Source organism: Coccinella septempunctata, chromosome 5 (genome assembly GCF_907165205.1).
Source record: "Coccinella septempunctata chromosome 5, icCocSept1.1, whole genome shotgun sequence".
Taxonomy (NCBI): domain Eukaryota; kingdom Metazoa; phylum Arthropoda; class Insecta; order Coleoptera; family Coccinellidae; genus Coccinella; species Coccinella septempunctata.
In genome coordinates this window covers 24,354,525-24,374,175 of record NC_058193.1, presented here as the reverse complement: position 1 = coordinate 24,374,175, position 19,651 = coordinate 24,354,525, and the positions used below count along the sequence as shown (strand labels likewise).

The following is a 19,651-nucleotide window of genomic DNA, read 5'->3' as shown; positions in this document are numbered from 1 at the left end:
GTGGAAGCTTGAAGCACAAAAAAATATTGTGACGCTCCATCTCCATCCTCTGCGCATGTTCAGGTGTAGGATCGTGACGTAACATTTACTGACCTTGCATATGTTTGTAAACACACAAAAGGAAAAGACACGTTGATTTGTATTTTCTTCAAAGTGTTGATTTTTTCCGAACAAAAATTGAAATCAAGTGTTAGAAATGGATTTTCAAGAAATGGCAGTGATCGAGGAGCAACCTACATCGGTAATTAGAAACTGACATTCAGAATCTTTTATATAATCAGCATTTCATTCGTTGAAAAGTATGCTTATTGCTTATTGTTTTGAATGGCTGACCGCATTATTTGCAAGCATGTTTCTGTATATTTTGAAGAAATTTGTATTATGAATACTGCTTTGGTTTCGGTTATTAGGCAATATAAGAAATTTATTTCGATAACAATTTCAACTGATACTCCTTCAATCAGGGAGGCACATTTGGGTTGAAATTCATGTTTACCGACGCTTGCGCACAAACATTGGGATCAATGTTTATGAATGGAATGCACGTTCATTTACTCATACTCACTTCTGAAATACACGTTTCTAGCGATGGAATCAATATGATAAGATATGATGGAATCAATATGGAGTTGAAAGAGGGGCAATTTGGCTTATTTTCGTGATTTGGAATAAATCCAACAGATCACTTTCTGGCGCTATAGGCGTTTAGAGAGCGCATCCACCAAAACGAATAATGCTTTAATGATAGACTCATCAGCCTTTACTTCCGCCATCAGTGGTTTGTTGGTTGCAAATTCATTTTTGATATCATTAATTGAATATTGTTACTAGTTTCGGAGACGATTGAAGATTACTGGTATGAAATCGAATCATTTAATTCTGACGTGCACTTCCGTTTTCACTTGGAATTACTACGCTGATTCTGGAAGTATTAATAATTATATCATACAGTTTGCATATTATCAATTAACTCTCGTTGTCCTTTACTTTCTTATTCTTCACTCGTGCAATAGTTATTCGGTCGATCACTCCTGCCTCCTGCTAGTCAAACTGCGCAATACCTCCAATCTACAACGCAGCGATGTCATATTTACACGGTGATACCTTCTACGCTCTTGGCTGTGGCCTGAAGCTTTCTTTTGCCTGGCATATATAATACATTAAACTACGCATTTTTTCTGTGTGAGACGGCGAACGGTAAGTCTAGAATCCTGTAGTCTGTATCACCTATCAACTGTTGTGAATTTTCAAAAAAAAAATTGTTTATCAGTATACCTCACGCATATAGTTAAAGGGTAAACATTGCTGTAAATATTTTGATAATCGCAGAGGCTTGATATGTTTTGCTTTCCGTATCGATACGTTCAAAAAAAAAAAAGTTTCTTTACTTCTTGTCGGTGTTTTGAATGCAGAATGCATTTTTCCTGTAATCCTAGGATTACCAAAAACTGATGCTCTAAATCGACGTTTGCTTTTGTTCTGCGATATATGTCAAGGAGTATCATTACTCATAATGCGTATAATTTCTTATATTGTGGAGATAGAGAGTTAATGATTAATTTCTTTTACGATTTCGATAATTAACATAACTGCATTTCATTCCTATTGAAAAGGGTCACATGGGTGGCTATTCCACTAGAAAAATGCATTTCCTGCAGTTGCACTCATTAATTTCGGCGTTTATGGATTAAATTATTTCGCACTAAAAATTGCAATGGAACGTGAATGAATTGTTTTAATAATTTATTGGGAGAAAAAATGTGTTGATAAAAAAATTGCCGGAAAGTATGAACAAGATTATATGCATTAATGTCATCTTTTGAACACCGTCTGGTGTGCCTTGGAGTTGACGATTCCCAAAATAAAATTGCAATTGTTTTTCCACGCATGCTTCCGGTTTTCATTTCATTGGGGAAGGTATTTTTGTTCCTTTTAATTTTTTTGGCAGATGTGATAGATGAACTAAACATCACCTTGTGTATCTACATATACAAGAGTGAGTAAAATGTAACAGACAAAATTCATATATCGGCATTAACTATTTTGTTGAGAAATATTCGAACAGGTTAATTTTTATTTTAAATTACACTTCTCCTGTATAATTGGGGAGTTAGTCATGCACGAGAGGTAGGAGGGTAGTAGTTTTTTAAAAGTCCTTTGGGCCAAAAATGAATGTTGCCGAGGATTACTTATCGAAAGCATCCCTTTTCGTAGTGTACCTAGTAATTGATGAATTATCTTAAATGAAAATCACAATGACAAAATGTAATGAAAATATAATTGATAAGTACATTTTGTCATCGCAGATAAACGAATTATAATTACATACACAAAAAACAATTTAAAAAAAAATTCAACACTGCGAAGACTCCAGCCTAGCATGTAATGTTCAATTAACTAGACTGCATATGTATGAATGAAAAAAATAAGCAATTATAGATTTTTTCAGTTTCAATTGTCATTACGTCATATTTTTCAGGAAGGTCCTATTCGTAAAGAATCGGGTAAGAGGGGACGTAAGCCAGGAAGAAAATCCGGAGATAAAGTTGACATGAGAGCGAAATTAGGTTTGTATTTACTATTTTCACGAATTTTTCATCTCATTGAATTGAATTTTTGTAGAAATAGAGTGGCTAATTTTATCTCATCGACATATTTTAAATTAAATAAGTGAAAGCGAAAGTTTTTAGGGTGATTACTTGTAGAAAATTAAAGGGGGTCTTTCATGAAACTAAGCTCTTACTATTTTTTCATTGGAAGTGCTGGACAGTTGCAGGAATGACATTTTGTGGGCATGTTGTATCAATAATTAGGCTACCTATGAATATTTTTTTCATGTTTTTTGTAATCTTTCAAAGGAGTGAAACATGCTACCCCTATTCAATTATTTACTGAAACTTTTATATGTCTCTATTTAAAAATATGTGTTGGAAATAAGGATTCATTGCAAATCTTTTTCTACTCTTGAATTATGTTTGTAAAAGCAAAATAGTTTCCTAATAAAAAAACACAATACAACATTATGCATAATTGTATCTCCTGTGAATGGAATTGATAAAATCTAGTATGTGGCTGTTAAGTCACTTTGATTTCTACTGTATCCTTATTGGTAGAACATGCCCACAAAATCCCATTTCTTCAACTCTTCAGCACTATCGAGGAAAGAATATTTATTTATTTATTTTTTACTAATTTTTTACAGCTTGTAACCTTTCTAATAAAGGCCAGAGTACTTTAGTTCACATGAAAGTCCATCTTTAATTTTTGCCTGGGAATCTCCTCCCTAAAACTCTCGCACTCATTTAAAGAAACCCTGTAAATTAACCCTACTTTTCAAAACTGATATGAGTCTGCTCATTTCTTCAGGATACACTGGATTTCAGATCACAAGATCTCATTAATCACAGATATTCAAATCGATGAAAATTATCTCGAAACAAATTAAGCTCTCACCAGAATTTATCCTTTTACAGAACGTAGCAGACAAAGTGCAAGAGAATGCAGAGCAAGGAAGAAACTTAGATATCAGTATCTAGAAGAACTTGTTGCAGATAGAGAAAAAGCAGTATTTGCTCTGAGAAAAGAATTTGAAAGAGTAGGTTGAATGAATATTAAGCATATTATTCTTGACATACAAATGATTTCAGTATGTTTCTTGGGGCAAAGAAATAGATGAAGGTAGAATTCCTGACGGGATTCAAGAGGTCCTCGAAGAATTCGGTATCCTCAAACAAGAACAGTGAAACAATTGTGATAAATTTTTGATGATTTTTGGAAAAAATTATATTGTTAATACCATGTTATAATATGAACCAGTTATTTTTTATTATTTTTAAGATGTTTATATTTATAATATTCAATAGAATGAGGTTGAAATATTTCCTAAAATTATTGTTTCATTCATAATATGTTCCCTTCGCTTTTTGGACAGAAATTGAATTCCTTTGGTTTTGGTATCAAGAGGGATTATGACATTTATCCATTACGTGGAATTCATCTTCTGTTAACGCTTAAAGACGATAAATGGTTTAAGAATCCATACCAAACACAATTCTAAAGGAGTGGCCCTTTTGATATTCAAACTTATTATATTATATTGAATACCGCAGCAAAAACCATGCAACCACATCCGGAATAGTAGAATGGTGCGTAAATATAATCTCTCCTAATATTCCTATCACCGGTTATTAAAATAAAAAAGCATATATGAAAAAATGAAAATGACTGTTTATTGGTCTTTTCGCTCAACACTTTGTGTCGCAATGTATGGAGATATGGAGTTTGTTTTTTGTAAAATTGAATTATTATCATAATGATTGAACAACAAAACTCACCTGACATGAATCTTTTGCCTCAGACTAATTTCCTTTTCTTCAATTAGGACTTAACTAACCTGACTCGTCGTTATACACTTTTAATCACACCTGAGAAAGTGAGAAAGTCACGTAGTGCCGGGACACTCTGTATACAGATTACTCAGTAACCCATAAATGTGGGTTACAATAGTTACACGAATGCGTATTGTGAGTTGCTTCCCATCGGTAACTGCTAGGCAACTTTAAATACACGTTGTGCAATTGTGTGAAGTAGGTACGCCTGGGAATCATTCATCAGGGATAACGTTTCTTGTCTGATCCTTCCATTCATTATTGTCCTTGAAAAAAATTGTACTACTTGCACCTACGTTCCGTTCGTTAGGCTCGCATGTAAACTTAGCTGTCTGTTTATGGAGTTGAGAGTTGTTGATTGTGTTGGTGGTTATTAAAGTGGAGTGTTGCTCCGAAGAAAGAGGATAACACAATCGACACTATTTGTTTGACATCTGAACCCATCAAGAAAATAGAATTAATTAGAGTATTGACTTCATGATCAGTAGTAAATCTGGTGGTGAGTAATTTGATGTTTTGACTGGAATACATCGGTTTCGAACTCAGTTATTGACTTCTAATACGAAATGTTTCTTACAGTGAAGAAAGATTACCATATAATTCAAGACATTGAAGAACTCTTGACACCTGTTACTTCAGCAAACAGTTTAATCAACCGTTTCCTGTGCAATAAAACGGATTACACTATGTTCCAGTGCGAGACATTCAACAATGTATAGGCCTCCTGAAAATACAAATAGAGTTAAATCAATTAAATCAAAGTTTGAAAATATAGAAAATTCAAACTGTACCAAAGAAAACCTGTGTTCCAAAAATGGAACTAGGGATAACGTAACTAATACTAAAAGTGACTCAAAAACATTAGAGTGTAGTGCTTTACCTTTAAATCTCCAAAGACAATTGAGTGATCCTAGCAAGAGAAATATCAAGCGTACTCCGGCCTTTAGGCTGGATAAAAATTCAGACAAAGTAGCAGCTTTTCAACGTTCCAGTGTATTAAACAAAAGTCAAGAAGTCAATCCCAACATGAAACCTGTGAGTACTAAAAAAGTTAAAGACTGTGATAAGATTGTAGCTACCAGTGAAATACTTTCTGTTAAGAAAACTGTGCCTTCTTTGTTGAAAGAAAATAAGCCAATTTTGTTAAAGTCAAAAAGCTCAATGGATTTCAATGTATTGAGGAACAAATTCAATTCAGTTAATTCTGATAGTGGTACTAATGACAGTACTAAGGAATCAAACCAAAGAAATGATAGTGTTATGAAAAATGTATCAGCTTTATATACCGAACCTATACCTAAATCTCTAAGAATTAAACCTTGCGATAAGACTGTTATGAAACCAATTTATTCAAACTTGGAAGAAATTCCTATGAAGAATGAATCTTCTGATGATAGTGATATACATAAAGTTAAAACTTTGAGATTAACTGATAAGGAGCAACCAATTAATCACACTTCGGTTAGTGCTTCAAGAAAAATTACTTTGACTAATAAAGTCAATGGCCTACATGATAAATTGGGCTGTGCTGAGAAAGATGAGAAAAGTGATACTGTAAATAAAAATGACAAGGATGAATTGGCATCTGCTCTGAAAAAATTGGACACTTTATTACAAATGACAAAATCGAATAGTTTAAAGAAAGCACAAACTTCAACATCAACGAAGCATATTAAACAAGAGTTAGAAATGACTGATACTTTGAAGAATGCTTTGAAAAAACCTTTACCAACTGGCCCAGCTCCTAAAAAACCACCAAGAACATTTGCTCATTGTTCAACAGGTCCAAATATTGAAGAGAACAACCGGGGAAGTTTTGATAATTTTGAAAAGAATATATCATTCTTGCATGTTTCAAAGCATGTAGATACTGAAGTGAGGGAACCTTTATGTCTGAAGGATAAATCAAATTTGAAAAGAAATGATCCAAAATACATGCTCAACAAACTAGAATCTGCACTTCGAAACAATAAATTGAAAACTAGAAAAAGTGCTAAAACTGACATGTCCACAACATCAGGCGAAGATAGTGATGATAGTGCCTTGAGAAATGGTTTGAACATAAGAGGGTCAAGCCAAAACCGAACTCTTCTCGGAGCTCTTCCTTCTGTACCTGATAATTCATCCCCAAATATTCCTGCTCCTACGAATAATATGCTTGTTCAAGCATTAAATTTTAACTGTTTAAATGGTAATACTAATTGTATCTCTTCGCCACCTTATAGTAAATTGATTGAATCGAAATCTTCATTTTTTGTGAGTGTTAAAAATGATGAACCAGTGTATGCGGAACCTTGGCAGTTTGAAGAAATATTTAGGCAGAAAAATGGTTCACGGCAGAGGAGTATATCCAGTGACAGGAACACAAAAAATAACCGGAACAGCTTATACTACTGGGTGAGTTGTCTATGTATTCAGTTGTCTTAGTTTAATATATTCGATTTAATATTGCTTCAAAAAGTATGTCTAGATGTATGAATATTGGATCAGTATATTTATGGTTGTCTATTCTCTTGGGAGACGATAGATTTCCATCCTAATTTCTGGTGAAAATTTTTCATCAGCATACATGTAGACAATTATTGAATTCTGAAAACTCCCTGAGCAGGACCTGATCCGATAAAAAATTTTCAGCTCATCATTCTCAGATACAAAATCCTTATTTTTACTCGTAGAACCTAATGCAATCACGAAAAAGATTCTATTTTGAAAAACAGAAGTCATGGTCTTGTGATGATTTTATTTCAAGAGATTCTCGACATTCCTACATTTTTTACTTCGAAAATGTGAAGACAGTTTAGGTTTTGGAAATTTAGACTATGTAAGAATAATGTAGGTACCTGATAATGAACTTAAAAATGATTTCGCATATTGCCCTTTTTTAATATTTTTTGTTGTTGATATTCTGAAGCTACCTGTAGTTTCATGAAAGTGGATTGGACAGCAGGTAGACCGAGAGGTGGACCTGCTTAGTTAGGTTTATAAAATTCATATTCCATTGAACATAAATTGTGAAAATTATGACCAGAAAAATATTATAGATTAATCAGTTTGGTTTTCGTCCATGACTACAATTATTTAATAAAACAGTGTTTTTCAGGAAATTAGACTATATTTTATTTTCCCAAATTCTATTCGCGTTGCCGACGTTTCGGATATATAGTTTCTCCTTCGGGGCAAAAAGACAAAAGGACACTCATCAAAACAATCGCAAAGACAATCACAATTTTCTCAAGCAAATTGGTATTCTTGAGGTTTGTATCATGTTCTGTCCTCGGTTCTGTCTTTGTGATTGTTTTGTTGAGTGTCCTTTTGTCTTTTTGCTCCGAAGAAGGGAAAATTAGAAACTAAACCTCCGAATAGAATAGAAAATAAAATATAGTCCAATTTCCTGGAAAAACCTGTTTTATTAAATTATAGATTAATCTATGAAAAACAGGCAGGAAGACCTACAATGCGATTATAAGGGTAATTGCTAGTTGGCAGGTTTGGATTTCGCTCTGCAGGCAGTATTTTTTTCTACTCCGAATTATAAAAGTGAAAGTTGCAATTCGAAATCATCGAGATTTGGAAAATTATGAATATTTGAGTAAAATTTATAGTTTGTACCGTGCCCTTATTGGCTTTTCGAAAAGTTACACTCGTACAACGAAACCGGTGTGAACTTAGCAGCCACTTTCCAGCAGCCACTTCAGATCTAGCGGCCGTTTGACCAGTGGCGTCGGGTACTATTTTTTTCGCGTACTGTGCTTACTGAAATCGGTATTAGGTCTCGGAAATGAATGAATTCTTTCAAACCCAGTGTGTTTATTCATTAGAAGATGATAAATACTATTTGAAAGATTTTTTATTCCAAGAATGTTGAAGTGTCAGTACCAGCCTTAAAATGGATATTCGAAATATAATCGAAAATAGGTCTAGAAAATGAATAAAGGGTTTGAAATTCGGTGTATGTATTTATGAACCCACAAGGAACCATATTCCAAAAGCTTTTTCATTTGCAAGACTTGCAAGGGTGAATTTCACCCCTATTTCCAACAATAAAAAAAACATCGAAAATACGTCTCAAAAATGAATAAAGGGTTTGAAATTCGGTGTATGTATTTATAAACCCTCAACGAACGATATTCCAAGAGCTTTTTTATTTGCAGGACTTGGAAGGGTGAATTTCACCCCCTTTCCTCAGAGTCCACAGAATGAATCGAAAATAGGTCTAGAAAATTAATAAAGGGTTTGAAATTCGGTGTATGTATTTATAAACCCTCAAGGAACGATATTCCAAGAGCTTTTTTATTTGCAGGACTTGAAAGGGTGAATTTCACCCCCTCTCCTCAGAGTCCACAGAATAAATCGAAAATAGGTCTTAAAAATGAATAAAGGGTTTGAAATTCGGTGTATGTATTTATGAACCCTCAAGGAACCATATTCCGAACGCTTTTTCATTTGCAAGACTTGGAAGGGTGAATTTCACCCCTATTTCCAACAATAAAAAAAACATCGAAAATACGTCTCAAAAATGAATAAAGGGTTTGAAATTCGGTGTATGTATTTATAAACCCTCAACGAACGATATTCCAAGAGCTTTTTTATTTGCAGGACTTGAAAGGGTGAATTTCACCCCCTCTCCTCAGAGTCCACAGAATAAATCGAAAATAGGTCTTAAAAATGAATAAAGGGTTTGAAATTCGGTGTATGTATTTATGAACCCACAAGGAACCATATTCCAAAAGCTTTTTCATTTGCAAGACTTGCAAGGGTGAATTTCACCCCTATTTCCAACAATAAAAAAAACATCGAAAATACGTCTCAAAAATGAATAAAGGGTTTGAAATTCGGTGTATGTATTTATAAACCCTCAACGAACGATATTCCAAGAGCTTTTTTATTTGCAGGACTTGGAAGGGTGAATTTCACCCCCTTTCCTCAGAGTCCACAGAATGAATCGAAAATAGGTCTAGAAAATGAATAAAGGGTTTGAAATTCGGTGTATGTATTTATGAACCCTCAAGGAACCGTATTCCAAAAGCTTTTTCATTTGCAAGACTTGGAAGGGTGAATTTCACCCCTATTTCCAACAATAAAAAAAACATCGAAAATAGGTCTCAAAAATGAATAAAGGGTTTGAAATTCGGTGTATGTATTTATAAACTCTCAAGGAACGATATTGCAAGAGCTTTTTCATTTGCAGGACTTGGAAGGGTGAATTTCACCCCCTTTTCTCAGAGTCCACAGAATAAATCGAAAATAGGTCTAAAAAATGAATAAAGGGTTTGAAATTCGGTGTATGTATTTATGAACCCTCAACGAACGATATTCCAAGAGCTTTTTTATTTGCAAGACTTGGAAGGGTGAATTTCACCCCTATTTCCAACAATAAAAAAAACATCGAAAATACGTCTCAAAAATGAATAAAGGGTTTGAAATTCGGTGTATGTATTTATGAACCCTCAACGAACGATATTCCAAGAGCTTTTTTATTTGCAAGACTTGGAAGGGTGAATTTCACCCCTATTTCCAACAATAAAAAAAACATCGAAAATACGTCTCAAAAATGAATAAAGGGTTTGAAATTCGGTGTATGTATTTATAAACCCTCAACGAACGATATTCCAAGAGCTTTTTTATTTGCAGGACTTGGAAGGGTGAATTTCACCCCCTTTCCTCAGAGTCCACAGAATGAATCGAAAATAGGTCTAGAAAATTAATAAAGGGTTTGAAATTCGGTGTATGTATTTATAAACCCTCAAGGAACGATATTCCAAGAGCTTTTTTATTTGCAGGACTTGAAAGGGTGAATTTCACCCCCTCTCCTCAGAGTCCACAGAATAAATCGAAAATAGGTCTTAAAAATGAATAAAGGGTTTGAAATTCGGTGTATGTATTTATGAACCCTCAAGGAACCATATTCCGAACGCTTTTTCATTTGCAAGACTTGGAAGGGTGAATTTCACCCCTATTTCCAACAATAAAAAAAACATCGAAAATACGTCTCAAAAATGAATAAAGGGTTTGAAATTCGGTGTATGTATTTATAAACCCTCAACGAACGATATTCCAAGAGCTTTTTTATTTGCAGGACTTGGAAGGGTGAATTTCACCCCCTTTCCTCAGAGTCCACAGAATAAATCGAAAATAGGTCTAAAAAATGAATAAAGGGTTTGAAATTCGGTGTATGTATTTATAAACCCTCAACGAACGATATTCCAAGAGCTTTTTTATTTGCAGGACTTGGAAGGGTGAATTTCACCCCCTTTCCTCAGAGTCCACAGAATAAATCGAAAATAGGTCTTAAAAATGAATAAAGGGTTTGAAATTCGGTGTATGTATTTATGAACCCTCAAGGAACCATATTCCGAACGCTTTTTCATTTGCAAGACTTGGAAGGGTGAATTTCACCCCTATTTCCAACAATAAAAAAAACATCGAAAATACGTCTCAAAAATGAATAAAGGGTTTGAAATTCGGTGTATGTATTTATAAACCCTCAACGAACGATATTCCAAGAGCTTTTTTATTTGCAGGACTTGGAAGGGTGAATATCACCCCCTTTCCTCAGAGTCCACAGAATGAATCGAAAATACGTCTCAAAAATGAATAAAGGGTTTGAAATTCGGTGTATGTATTTATAAACCCTCAAGGAACGATATTCCAAGAGCTTTTTTATTTGCAGGACTTGAAAGGGTGAATTTCACCCCCTCTCCTCAGAGTCCACAGAATAAATCGAAAATAGGTCTTAAAAATGAATAAAGGGTTTGAAATTCGGTGTATGTATTTATGAACCCTCAAGGAACCATATTCCAGAAGCTTTTTCATTTGCAAGACTTGGAAGGGTGAATTTAACCCCTATTTCCAACAATAAAAAAAACATCGAAAATACGTCTCAAAAATGAATAAAGGGTTTGAAATTCGGTGTATGTATTTATAAACTCTCAAGGAACGATATTGCAAGAGCTTTTTCATTTGCAGGAATTGGAAGGGTGAATTTCACCCCCTTTTCTCAGAGTCGACAGAATAAATCGAAAATAGGTCTAGAAAATGAATAAAGGGTTTGAAATTCGGTGTATGTATTTATAAACCCTCAAGGAACGATATTCCAAGAGCTTTTTTATTTGCAGGACTTGGAAGGGTGAATTTCACCCCCTTTTCTCAGAGTCCACAGAATAAATCGAAAATAGGTCTAGAAAATGAATAAAGGGTTTGAAATTCGGTGTATGTATTTATGAACCCTCAAGGAACCATATTCCAGAAGCTTTTTCATTTGCAAGACTTGGAAGGGTGAATTTAACCCCTATTTCCAACAATAAAAAAAACATCGAAAATACGTCTCAAAAATGAATAAAGGGTTTGAAATTCGGTGTATGTATTTATAAACTCTCAAGGAACGATATTGCAAGAGCTTTTTCATTTGCAGGAATTGGAAGGGTGAATTTCACCCCCTTTTCTCAGAGTCGACAGAATAAATCGAAAATAGGTCTAGAAAATGAATAAAGGGTTTGAAATTCGGTGTATGTATTTATAAACCCTCAAGGAACGATATTCCAAGAGCTTTTTTATTTGCAGGACTTGGAAGGGTGAATTTCACCCCCTTTTCTCAGAGTCCACAGAATAAATCGAAAATAGGTCTAGAAAATGAATAAAGGGTTTGAAATTCGGTGTATGTATTTATGAACCCTCAAGGAACCATATTCCAAGAGCTTTTTCATTTGCAGGACTTTGAAGGGTGAATTTCACCCCTATTTCTAATAGTAAAAAAAACATCGAATATAGGTCTCAAAAATGAATAAAGGGTTTGAAATTCGGTGTATGTATTTATAAACCCTCAAGGAACGATATTCCAAGAGCTTTTTTATTTGCAGGACTTGAAAGGGTGAATTTCACCCTCTCACCCTCAAGGAACCATACACCGAATTTCAAACCCTTTATTCATTTTTGAGACCTATATTCGATGTTTTTTTTACTATTAGAAATAGGGGTGAAATTCACCCTTCAAAGTCCTGCAAATGAAAAAGCTCTTGGAATATGGTTCCTTGAGGGTTCATAAATACATACACCGAATTTCAAACCCTTTATTCATTTTTAAGACCTATTTTCGATTTATTCTGTGGACTCTGAGGAGAGGGGGTGAAATTCACCCTTTCAAGTCCTGCAAATAAAAAAGCTCTTGGAATATCGTTCGTTGAGGGTTTATAAATACATACACCGAATTTCAAACCCTTTATTCATTTTCTAGACCTATTTTCGATTTATTCTGTGGACTCTGAGGAAAGGGGGTGAAATTCATCCTTCCAAGTCATGCAAATGAAAAAGCTCTTGCAATATCGTTCCTTGAGAGTTTATGAATACATTCACCGAATTTCAAACCCTTTATTCATTTTTAAGACCTATTTTCGATTTATTCTGTGGACTCTGAGAAAAGGGGGTGAAATTCACCCTTCCAAGTCCTGCAAATGAAAAAGCTTTTGGAATATGGTTCCTTGAGGGTTCATAAATACATACACCGAATTTCAAACCCTTTATTCATTTTTTAGACCTATTTTCGATTTATTCTGTGGACTCTGAGGAGAGGGGGTGAAATTCACCCTTTCAAGTCCTGCAAATAAAAAAGCTCTTGGAATATCGATCCTTGAGGGTTTATAAATACATACACCGAATTTCAAACCCTTTATTCATTTTCTAGACCTATTTTCGATTTATTCTGTGGACTCTGAGGAGAGGGGGTGAAATGCACTCTTCCAAGTCTTGCAAATGAAAAAGCTTTTGGAATATGGTTCCTTGAGGGTTTATAAATACATACACCGAATTTCAAACCCTTTATTCATTTTTGAGACGTATTTTCGATGTTTTTTTTATTGTTGGAAATAGGGGTGAAATTCACCCTTCCAAGTCTTGCAAATGAAAAAGCTCTTGGAATATGGTTCCTTGAGGGTTTATAAATACATACACCGAATTTCAAACCCTTTATTCATTTTTGAGACGTATTTTCGATGTTTTTTTTATTGTTGGAAATAGGGGTGAAATTCACCCTTGCAAGTCTTGCAAATGAAAAAGCTTTTGGAATATGGTTCCTTGTGGGTTCATAAATACATACACCGAATTTCAAACCCTTTATTCATTTTTAAGACCTATTTTCAATTTATTCTGTGGACTCTGAGGAGAGGGCGGGAAATTCACCCTTTCAAGTCCTGCAAATAAAAAAGCTCTTGGAATATCGTTCCTTGAGGGTTTATAAATACATACACCGAATTTCAAACCCTTTATTCATTTTCTAGACCTATTTTCGATTATATTTCGAATATCCATTTTAAGGCTGGTACTGACACTTCAACATTCTTGGAATAAAAAATCTTTCAAATAGTATTTATCATCTTCTAATGAATAAACACACTGGGTTTGAAAGAATTCATTCATTTCCGAGACCTAATACCGATTTCAGTAAGCACAGTACGCGAAAAAAATAGTACCCGACGCCACTGGTCAAACGGCCGCTAGATCTGAAGTGGCTGCTGGAAAGTGGCTGCTAAGTTCACACCGGTTACAACGAAGGGGCATCATCGCTAGCATAATATATGAATAATCCCATTCAATCTGTTTCCAGTGTTACGAGTCCAAACAGCTTCGGAAAAGGAAGAACGCCATCGATTTCAGAGAAATCAAACCTGTTTCATTATTTTTTATGGCGCTAGGAGATATCAGGCAATCGCCTTTTCTCCCTTCTCATCTTTCGCTTGATTTTAATTATCATAAATGATGCATTGGCTTTGCATGCAATTTAGAATAGACGGAATAATCAGATGAACGATTTCTGCTCGATGTTGCCCGTCGCAACGCTTTCTTATTCCGACATTATATCACTCACTGTTCATCTGTTAATGTTGATCAACCGTAATTTTCTTTCATATTTTCATCCGAACAGCTGTCAGCTGTGTCAGTCACCTCGTTTGGCATATTATTCATAAGGAAGCAATAATTGTCTAATTTAGTTAATTCCATAGGAAAAACAAAAAAAAAAGGATCCCAAAAATACAAAACCAATGGAGGTGAAAACTATACCTTTTCAAGTTCGAACTGATACTAATCAGAATCAGAATGACAATAGTCGAAATCAAATTGACAAAATCAATTTCAAACTGTTAATCAACAGCTAATTGGCAATACTCAAAAGCATATTGGCATTAGTTAGTTGAAAAATGACAATGAACAAATTGGCGACAGTATAGAGTGAAAGCAGACATGGCTGAAGAGCTCAATATGATTTTCGCTGGTGCTATACTGGTGCTGATCTAGATTGGAGAACATCAAATGTAGGATAATGAGGGAACAGTTTGAAACAGATATATAAATTTAACGGACATAACCATCAGAGAAGCATTAAGCGTAGACACGTGTTTCGGGCTTTTGGCCCTCATCAGTACGGTGAAATAGTGCACAGATGAACAACACTTGGTGGAACATCATATATAAAACCAACGGAGTCAACCAACAGAAGCCAGCCGCACATTTGCGATTTCGGCTTACAGAACCTGCATTCCAAGTCAACAGCAAACGTCACCACGGAGGCAGGAGGCAGCTATAGCTAACTGCGTGACATCCGTGAAGTTCGGAATCATAAACATAATACGTAGGATAATGAGGCAACAGTTCGAAACAGATAGAAGAAATTTAACGGACATTATCCTACGTTTTATGTTTTTGATTCCGGACTTCACGGATGTCACGCAGTTGGCTATAGCTGCCTCCGTGGTGACGTTTGCTGTTGACTTGGAATGCAGCTTCTGTAAGCCGAAATCGCAAATGTGCGGCTGGCTTCTGTTTGTTGACACCGTTGGTTTTTATATGATGTTCCACCAAGTGTTGTTCCTCTGTGCACTTCGTCACCGTACTGATGAGGGCCAAAAGCCCGAAACAGGTGTATGCGGTTAATGTTTCTCAGAGGGTTATGTCCGTTAAATTTCTTCTATCTGTTAAAGAGCATCGTTCGTGGTATTATCGACAAGATAATGGTTGTTAATTGGTCAAAGATTCATTTCTTCTGTGTTGGATATGTAGGATTGACAGAAAATTCATTTTTTTCCGTTAGATGCACTTCGAATGCAGAATTGTCAATCTCTTTTTGTTCATTGTCAATTTGCAATTGGATAACGCCAGTTTGAAATTGATTATTGTCAATTTGCTCCTCCTTAATGTTAGTAGGAAATTCATGTTGTTGATTTTTTTGTGTAATGAATACCCTCGGGAATACTACTAGGTTCTGAAATAACGATTTGAAGATTATTGCTTGATCTGGAATTATCTATCGATGTGATTCTCAGTGAATTTTGGCAAAAAATCTGTCTGTATACTAACTCCCAGACTAACTCTGAAATTATCGAATACGAATGTATCATGTTTTTTCATTTTTATGTCAATATTTGTACTGAAATATGTTGAAGCAATTTTTGATATCCAACTACGTTTTCGCCATGAATACTTAATTGCTTTCTGAAAAATACTGAGTGATGTGTATGGAACATTGACCTTAGGAAGACCCACTGTTCAAACTATGCTTGTCAAAAGATTACTTTTGGCAAATGCACTTCCTCCGTGTAAGTCAGTATCGGTATGTGGTTTACCATACCCAGATTGTTTCGTAATTTCAGGAAATTCGCGATATACCTGTGCCAGACCGTTTTTCTCTGGAACCGATGACTCATGTAATGTTTTCAAACAATAGAGTTCTCGCCAATGCTGATGGAACTGTATCACACATACCTATTTGATGTACCTCTCCTAATTATATATATGTATAGACGGCAAGTTTAAGGTCAATCGTTGAAACATCTAGACTGAATCATTCACTGTTATTCTCATATAGGCAGGAATATCTTTCAGCTCGCATGATGAATGTCTGTATTCCGACAGGAAGCAAAAGCTACCGGGGGAAGATCTTGAACGCGGTTGAATTTTAAATGCAATGCTGAGCGAAGAGTTCATTGTTTGGAGATTCCCATTGGAACAGGTATTTCCTGTCAGTGGATTTGCCTATAAGGACTAGATGCTGCGGATTTGCCTGTACGATGAACTTACTCGTCGAATGGCTGTTTTTCTCGCTTGATGAAAATTTTCGAAAACGCTCAAAAATGAAGGAAGTGTCCGAAAACCTTAATATTTTGTAAAGAAACATGAGGTCAAATCGACTGAGCAGCAAATGAAGTGGACAGTTGAAAAATTGCAGAAGTTTGACTAGTTATAAATTGGACCTTAATTTGGTGATGTTGAATTTCAGTCCGAATAGAATTATCTTTCGTCTGTAAGCCATAAGCACAGGGTATTTTTTCCAATATCTTGTTGTGCAGGGTGTAAGTGCCAAAAATAGGGTTGGGGGAAGTAGAGGCCTTATAGAGTTTTTCTTATGCTGGGTGGATTCTAAAGGTGCCTGCAAATCACTCTGACGTGACGTGGGACTACTTCATACTGCGCATGACTCAAAAATCTAACATAGTGTTGTGTGCTAGTGCTTTCAAATTGTTTTAACGTGACGTGAGACGTGAATTCCCACGCTCCTGCGCAAAATCGTATGTAAGTTTTTTGAGTCATGCGCATTATGACGTGGTCCCGCGTCAGAGTAATCTATAGGCACCTTAAGGTCAACACCTCGGGATATCTTCGCCACATGGATATAATGCATTGCTATGGAAATATCGGCATTTTATGAAATCACCTCTTTTTTTGGAAATTCTTGTTATAACTTCGACATGCATAAAGCCACCATACTTAATCTTTAATTAACTGGGGCGGTGTATATTTTTCAAACTCTCCTTGTTATACAGGGTGTAAATCGAGGTGTAAAAATAGGGAAGCGAAAAAATTCTGGTTTTTGGTTAAAAATGCAGGAGCAGTGAAGATCTCACAAAGTACTTCTATGTTGAGCGTTTCATTTTGAAAAGATCTATAAATTTAATGAGATCCATTCAGGGGCGTTCAAATTGAGGTTTAGTATAAATTTTCTCTTCATTTGTAAGATTTCACCTGAGAGTTTCTGGCTGACGTTCTCTTAGGAAAAATTCTAACTTTACTCTCTAAGGTTGATGTCAGGGGATCAAGGAGGAAATTCACTCTGATTATAGTTTTAAGCTCTCGAAGGTACTTCTGCACTAATTATCCTGAATGACAGAATTTTAAATTTAATTTTTTTATGTACCTAATCTTAACGATAGAGTTATCCTTGATGCAATTTGGACGGTATCTGCTTCGTTTATTCAAAAAATGGAACAATAAGAACAATACCCTGCTCCAGCGGCATGAAGATTAAGGATGGTGCTTTACACCACTGGCGAAAAATCCAATATCGGCGATGAAATGTTGAAGTCAAAGCAAGAATTCCAAGAAAATAACCGCATAAAATTGCGATATTTCCATGTATAGCAATATTCAATCCCTTTATCAAGCCACGAAAAAAATATTCCGGATATATGTGAATGGAATAGGGTAAATATACAGGGTTAGAACTATTTAGAGGGGGACTACAGGGATATCGAAAACCGTTAGAAATAGAGGGTAGCTTAAATTACAAAAAAGTTGCGTTATTTAAGGATGAGTGGGTTGTTATAAACAGTTCCGAAATATCTCTGATGGTTTCTGAGATATCTCGAAAAAACTGAAAACCAAAATTATCATTTTTTTTTCATATCTCATTTGTTTTTGGAGATAACCACACGAAATTCGGTGTGTAGTTATAATCCTATATAGCGACTATACTGGTGTACTACTGTACTATTATACTTTTTTGTAATCCACCTCGTAATCCACCTTTTATTTTTAAAGGTTTTCGATATTCCTATAGTCAGCCTCTAAATAGTTCTAACCCTGTATATGGAAAATGATTTCCTCAATTTTCGATATGCTATAGTTTTCAATAATCTCGGCTGTGTCCATGGACACAAAAAAATGATACTACTAGTTCTAGAGATACATGATATTGAAGATGAAAAGTGAAGCGTTATGCTTAAAATGAAAGAATGACCTGATCTAGTTGTGATCCGCTTAGCTGAAGGTCTAAAGTATATTTTGTTGTCAGAGAAGCAAGAATAATTCCCACCAATTCCTATACAATGGTTTAAATTATGCACAAATGTTCGCCTCACATCCTCGAGCATTTAATGAGTTGTACTGCTATATTAATCAATAATTTGCTGGCGTAATTCTTTCTGAGAGACGCTTGGAATGAACTATTGATTAGTAATGGGCTACGATAATAGTTCGAGAGAGTAAGATCTGACGATCTTGCCGACCAACATAATTTTCTTCATAAAAAACATTTTTTCCATAGGTTTTTTTTGGTCATCTATCTACTGGAATTTGGGATATAAAAAAAAATAATTCTAATAACGAACCCAGATTCATCGTTATTTCGATATATTTTAATATTTTTGATTTGAAATATTGCTGTGATTCATTAGCCATCATAACTGCGAATAGTAAATAGTAATAAAATTTGCATGCATATTTCAAGCTTTTTATGATGCGTACAATCCAGTCTTCTTTCGTTTCCAGAATACTGAGCATAATTTACCCATGAATACTATCTACTGGGCGATAAAATACAACCCACCATAAATTTTTGTGCGAAGCTCCTGAATTTCAGCAATAGAACCAAAGATAAATGAAGAAATAATGAAACATCGATTACTTGTATCTTGGCCAACCGCTCGTTTTTCGATAAAATACTCCACTGAGTTCTTCTTGCACCTGCATGGTTCCATTTTCACAATCGCATATATGGCGAGTTATATCATAAATAAAACACGTATATTCTGGTATTTCTAGTATAATACACAGTAGAATTAACAAAATAATCAAATGTACATTCAATATTATTTTTCCTTAATTATGTATTTTACACCTATTAAAATTTTATACAGATAGGAGGTCACGTGTCATTGCTTCTCAATATTTTTCTTATCTGTTTCAAGGACCTCATTTTAAGAATTGAATTAGTTATTTCACTTGCTGAATAGCAGCAGAATCATCAGTTTTGTTTATTGCATGAGTGTCTAATAACGACCTCTTAAATGGTTTGAAGTGGAGTAATAATTCTAGGATTAATCAATTGATTGGTCGATGAAGTATGAACTCCCACTGCACACCATCGTATAGGAACATTTTGATTTGGAATTTGATCATACGTTACATAATTTTTATAGAGCTGTCCTTTCATTGTTGACTTTATAATGGAATGAAAATTTCGTTGTTTTCGTTCCGAGTAATGATTATTTTTCGTAAGTTGA

At 34.8% G+C, this 19,651-nt stretch overlaps 2 protein-coding genes across 3 annotated transcripts in view; both read left to right on the top strand.

Moving 5' to 3' along the window:
• The first annotated feature begins 82 nt into the window (after positions 1–82).
• Positions 83–3,885, top strand: LOC123314336 (REPTOR-binding partner). Its single transcript, XM_044899532.1, has 4 exons — positions 83–241; positions 2,480–2,567; positions 3,474–3,595; positions 3,648–3,885. The coding sequence occupies exons 1-4, from the start codon at positions 197–199 to the stop codon at positions 3,741–3,743; spliced, it is 351 nt and encodes a 116-aa protein (XP_044755467.1). The 5' UTR covers positions 83–196; the 3' UTR covers positions 3,744–3,885.
• Positions 3,886–4,671: 786 nt separating this feature from the next.
• Positions 4,672–19,651, top strand: part of LOC123312849 — a 59,606-nt gene continuing 44,626 nt past the window's right edge. Inside the window, exons 1-2 of one of the 2 annotated variants that reach the window (XR_006537695.1) lie at positions 4,672–4,887; positions 4,968–6,785. Coding sequence is in view for 1 of the 2 variants with exons in the window: in XM_044897384.1 (XP_044753319.1) it covers positions 5,100–6,785 (1,686 nt within the window). In the remaining variant the exon portion in view is untranslated. The remainder of the gene's footprint in view (positions 4,888–4,967; positions 6,786–19,651) is intronic. The other variant, XM_044897384.1, reaches the window with a different exon arrangement.

Bases quoted from the DNA above. Each gene is read 5' to 3' on its own strand.
- LOC123314336 (XM_044899532.1), top strand. From the start codon at position 197: ATGGATTTTCAAGAAATGGCAGTGATCGAGGAGCAACCTACATCG. The intron at 2,568-3,473 runs GTTTGTATTTAC...ATCCTTTTACAG, and splicing joins TGACATGAGAGCGAAATTAG to AACGTAGCAGACAAAGTGCA. The intron at 3,596-3,647 runs GTAGGTTGAATG...AAATGATTTCAG, and splicing joins TGAGAAAAGAATTTGAAAGA to TATGTTTCTTGGGGCAAAGA.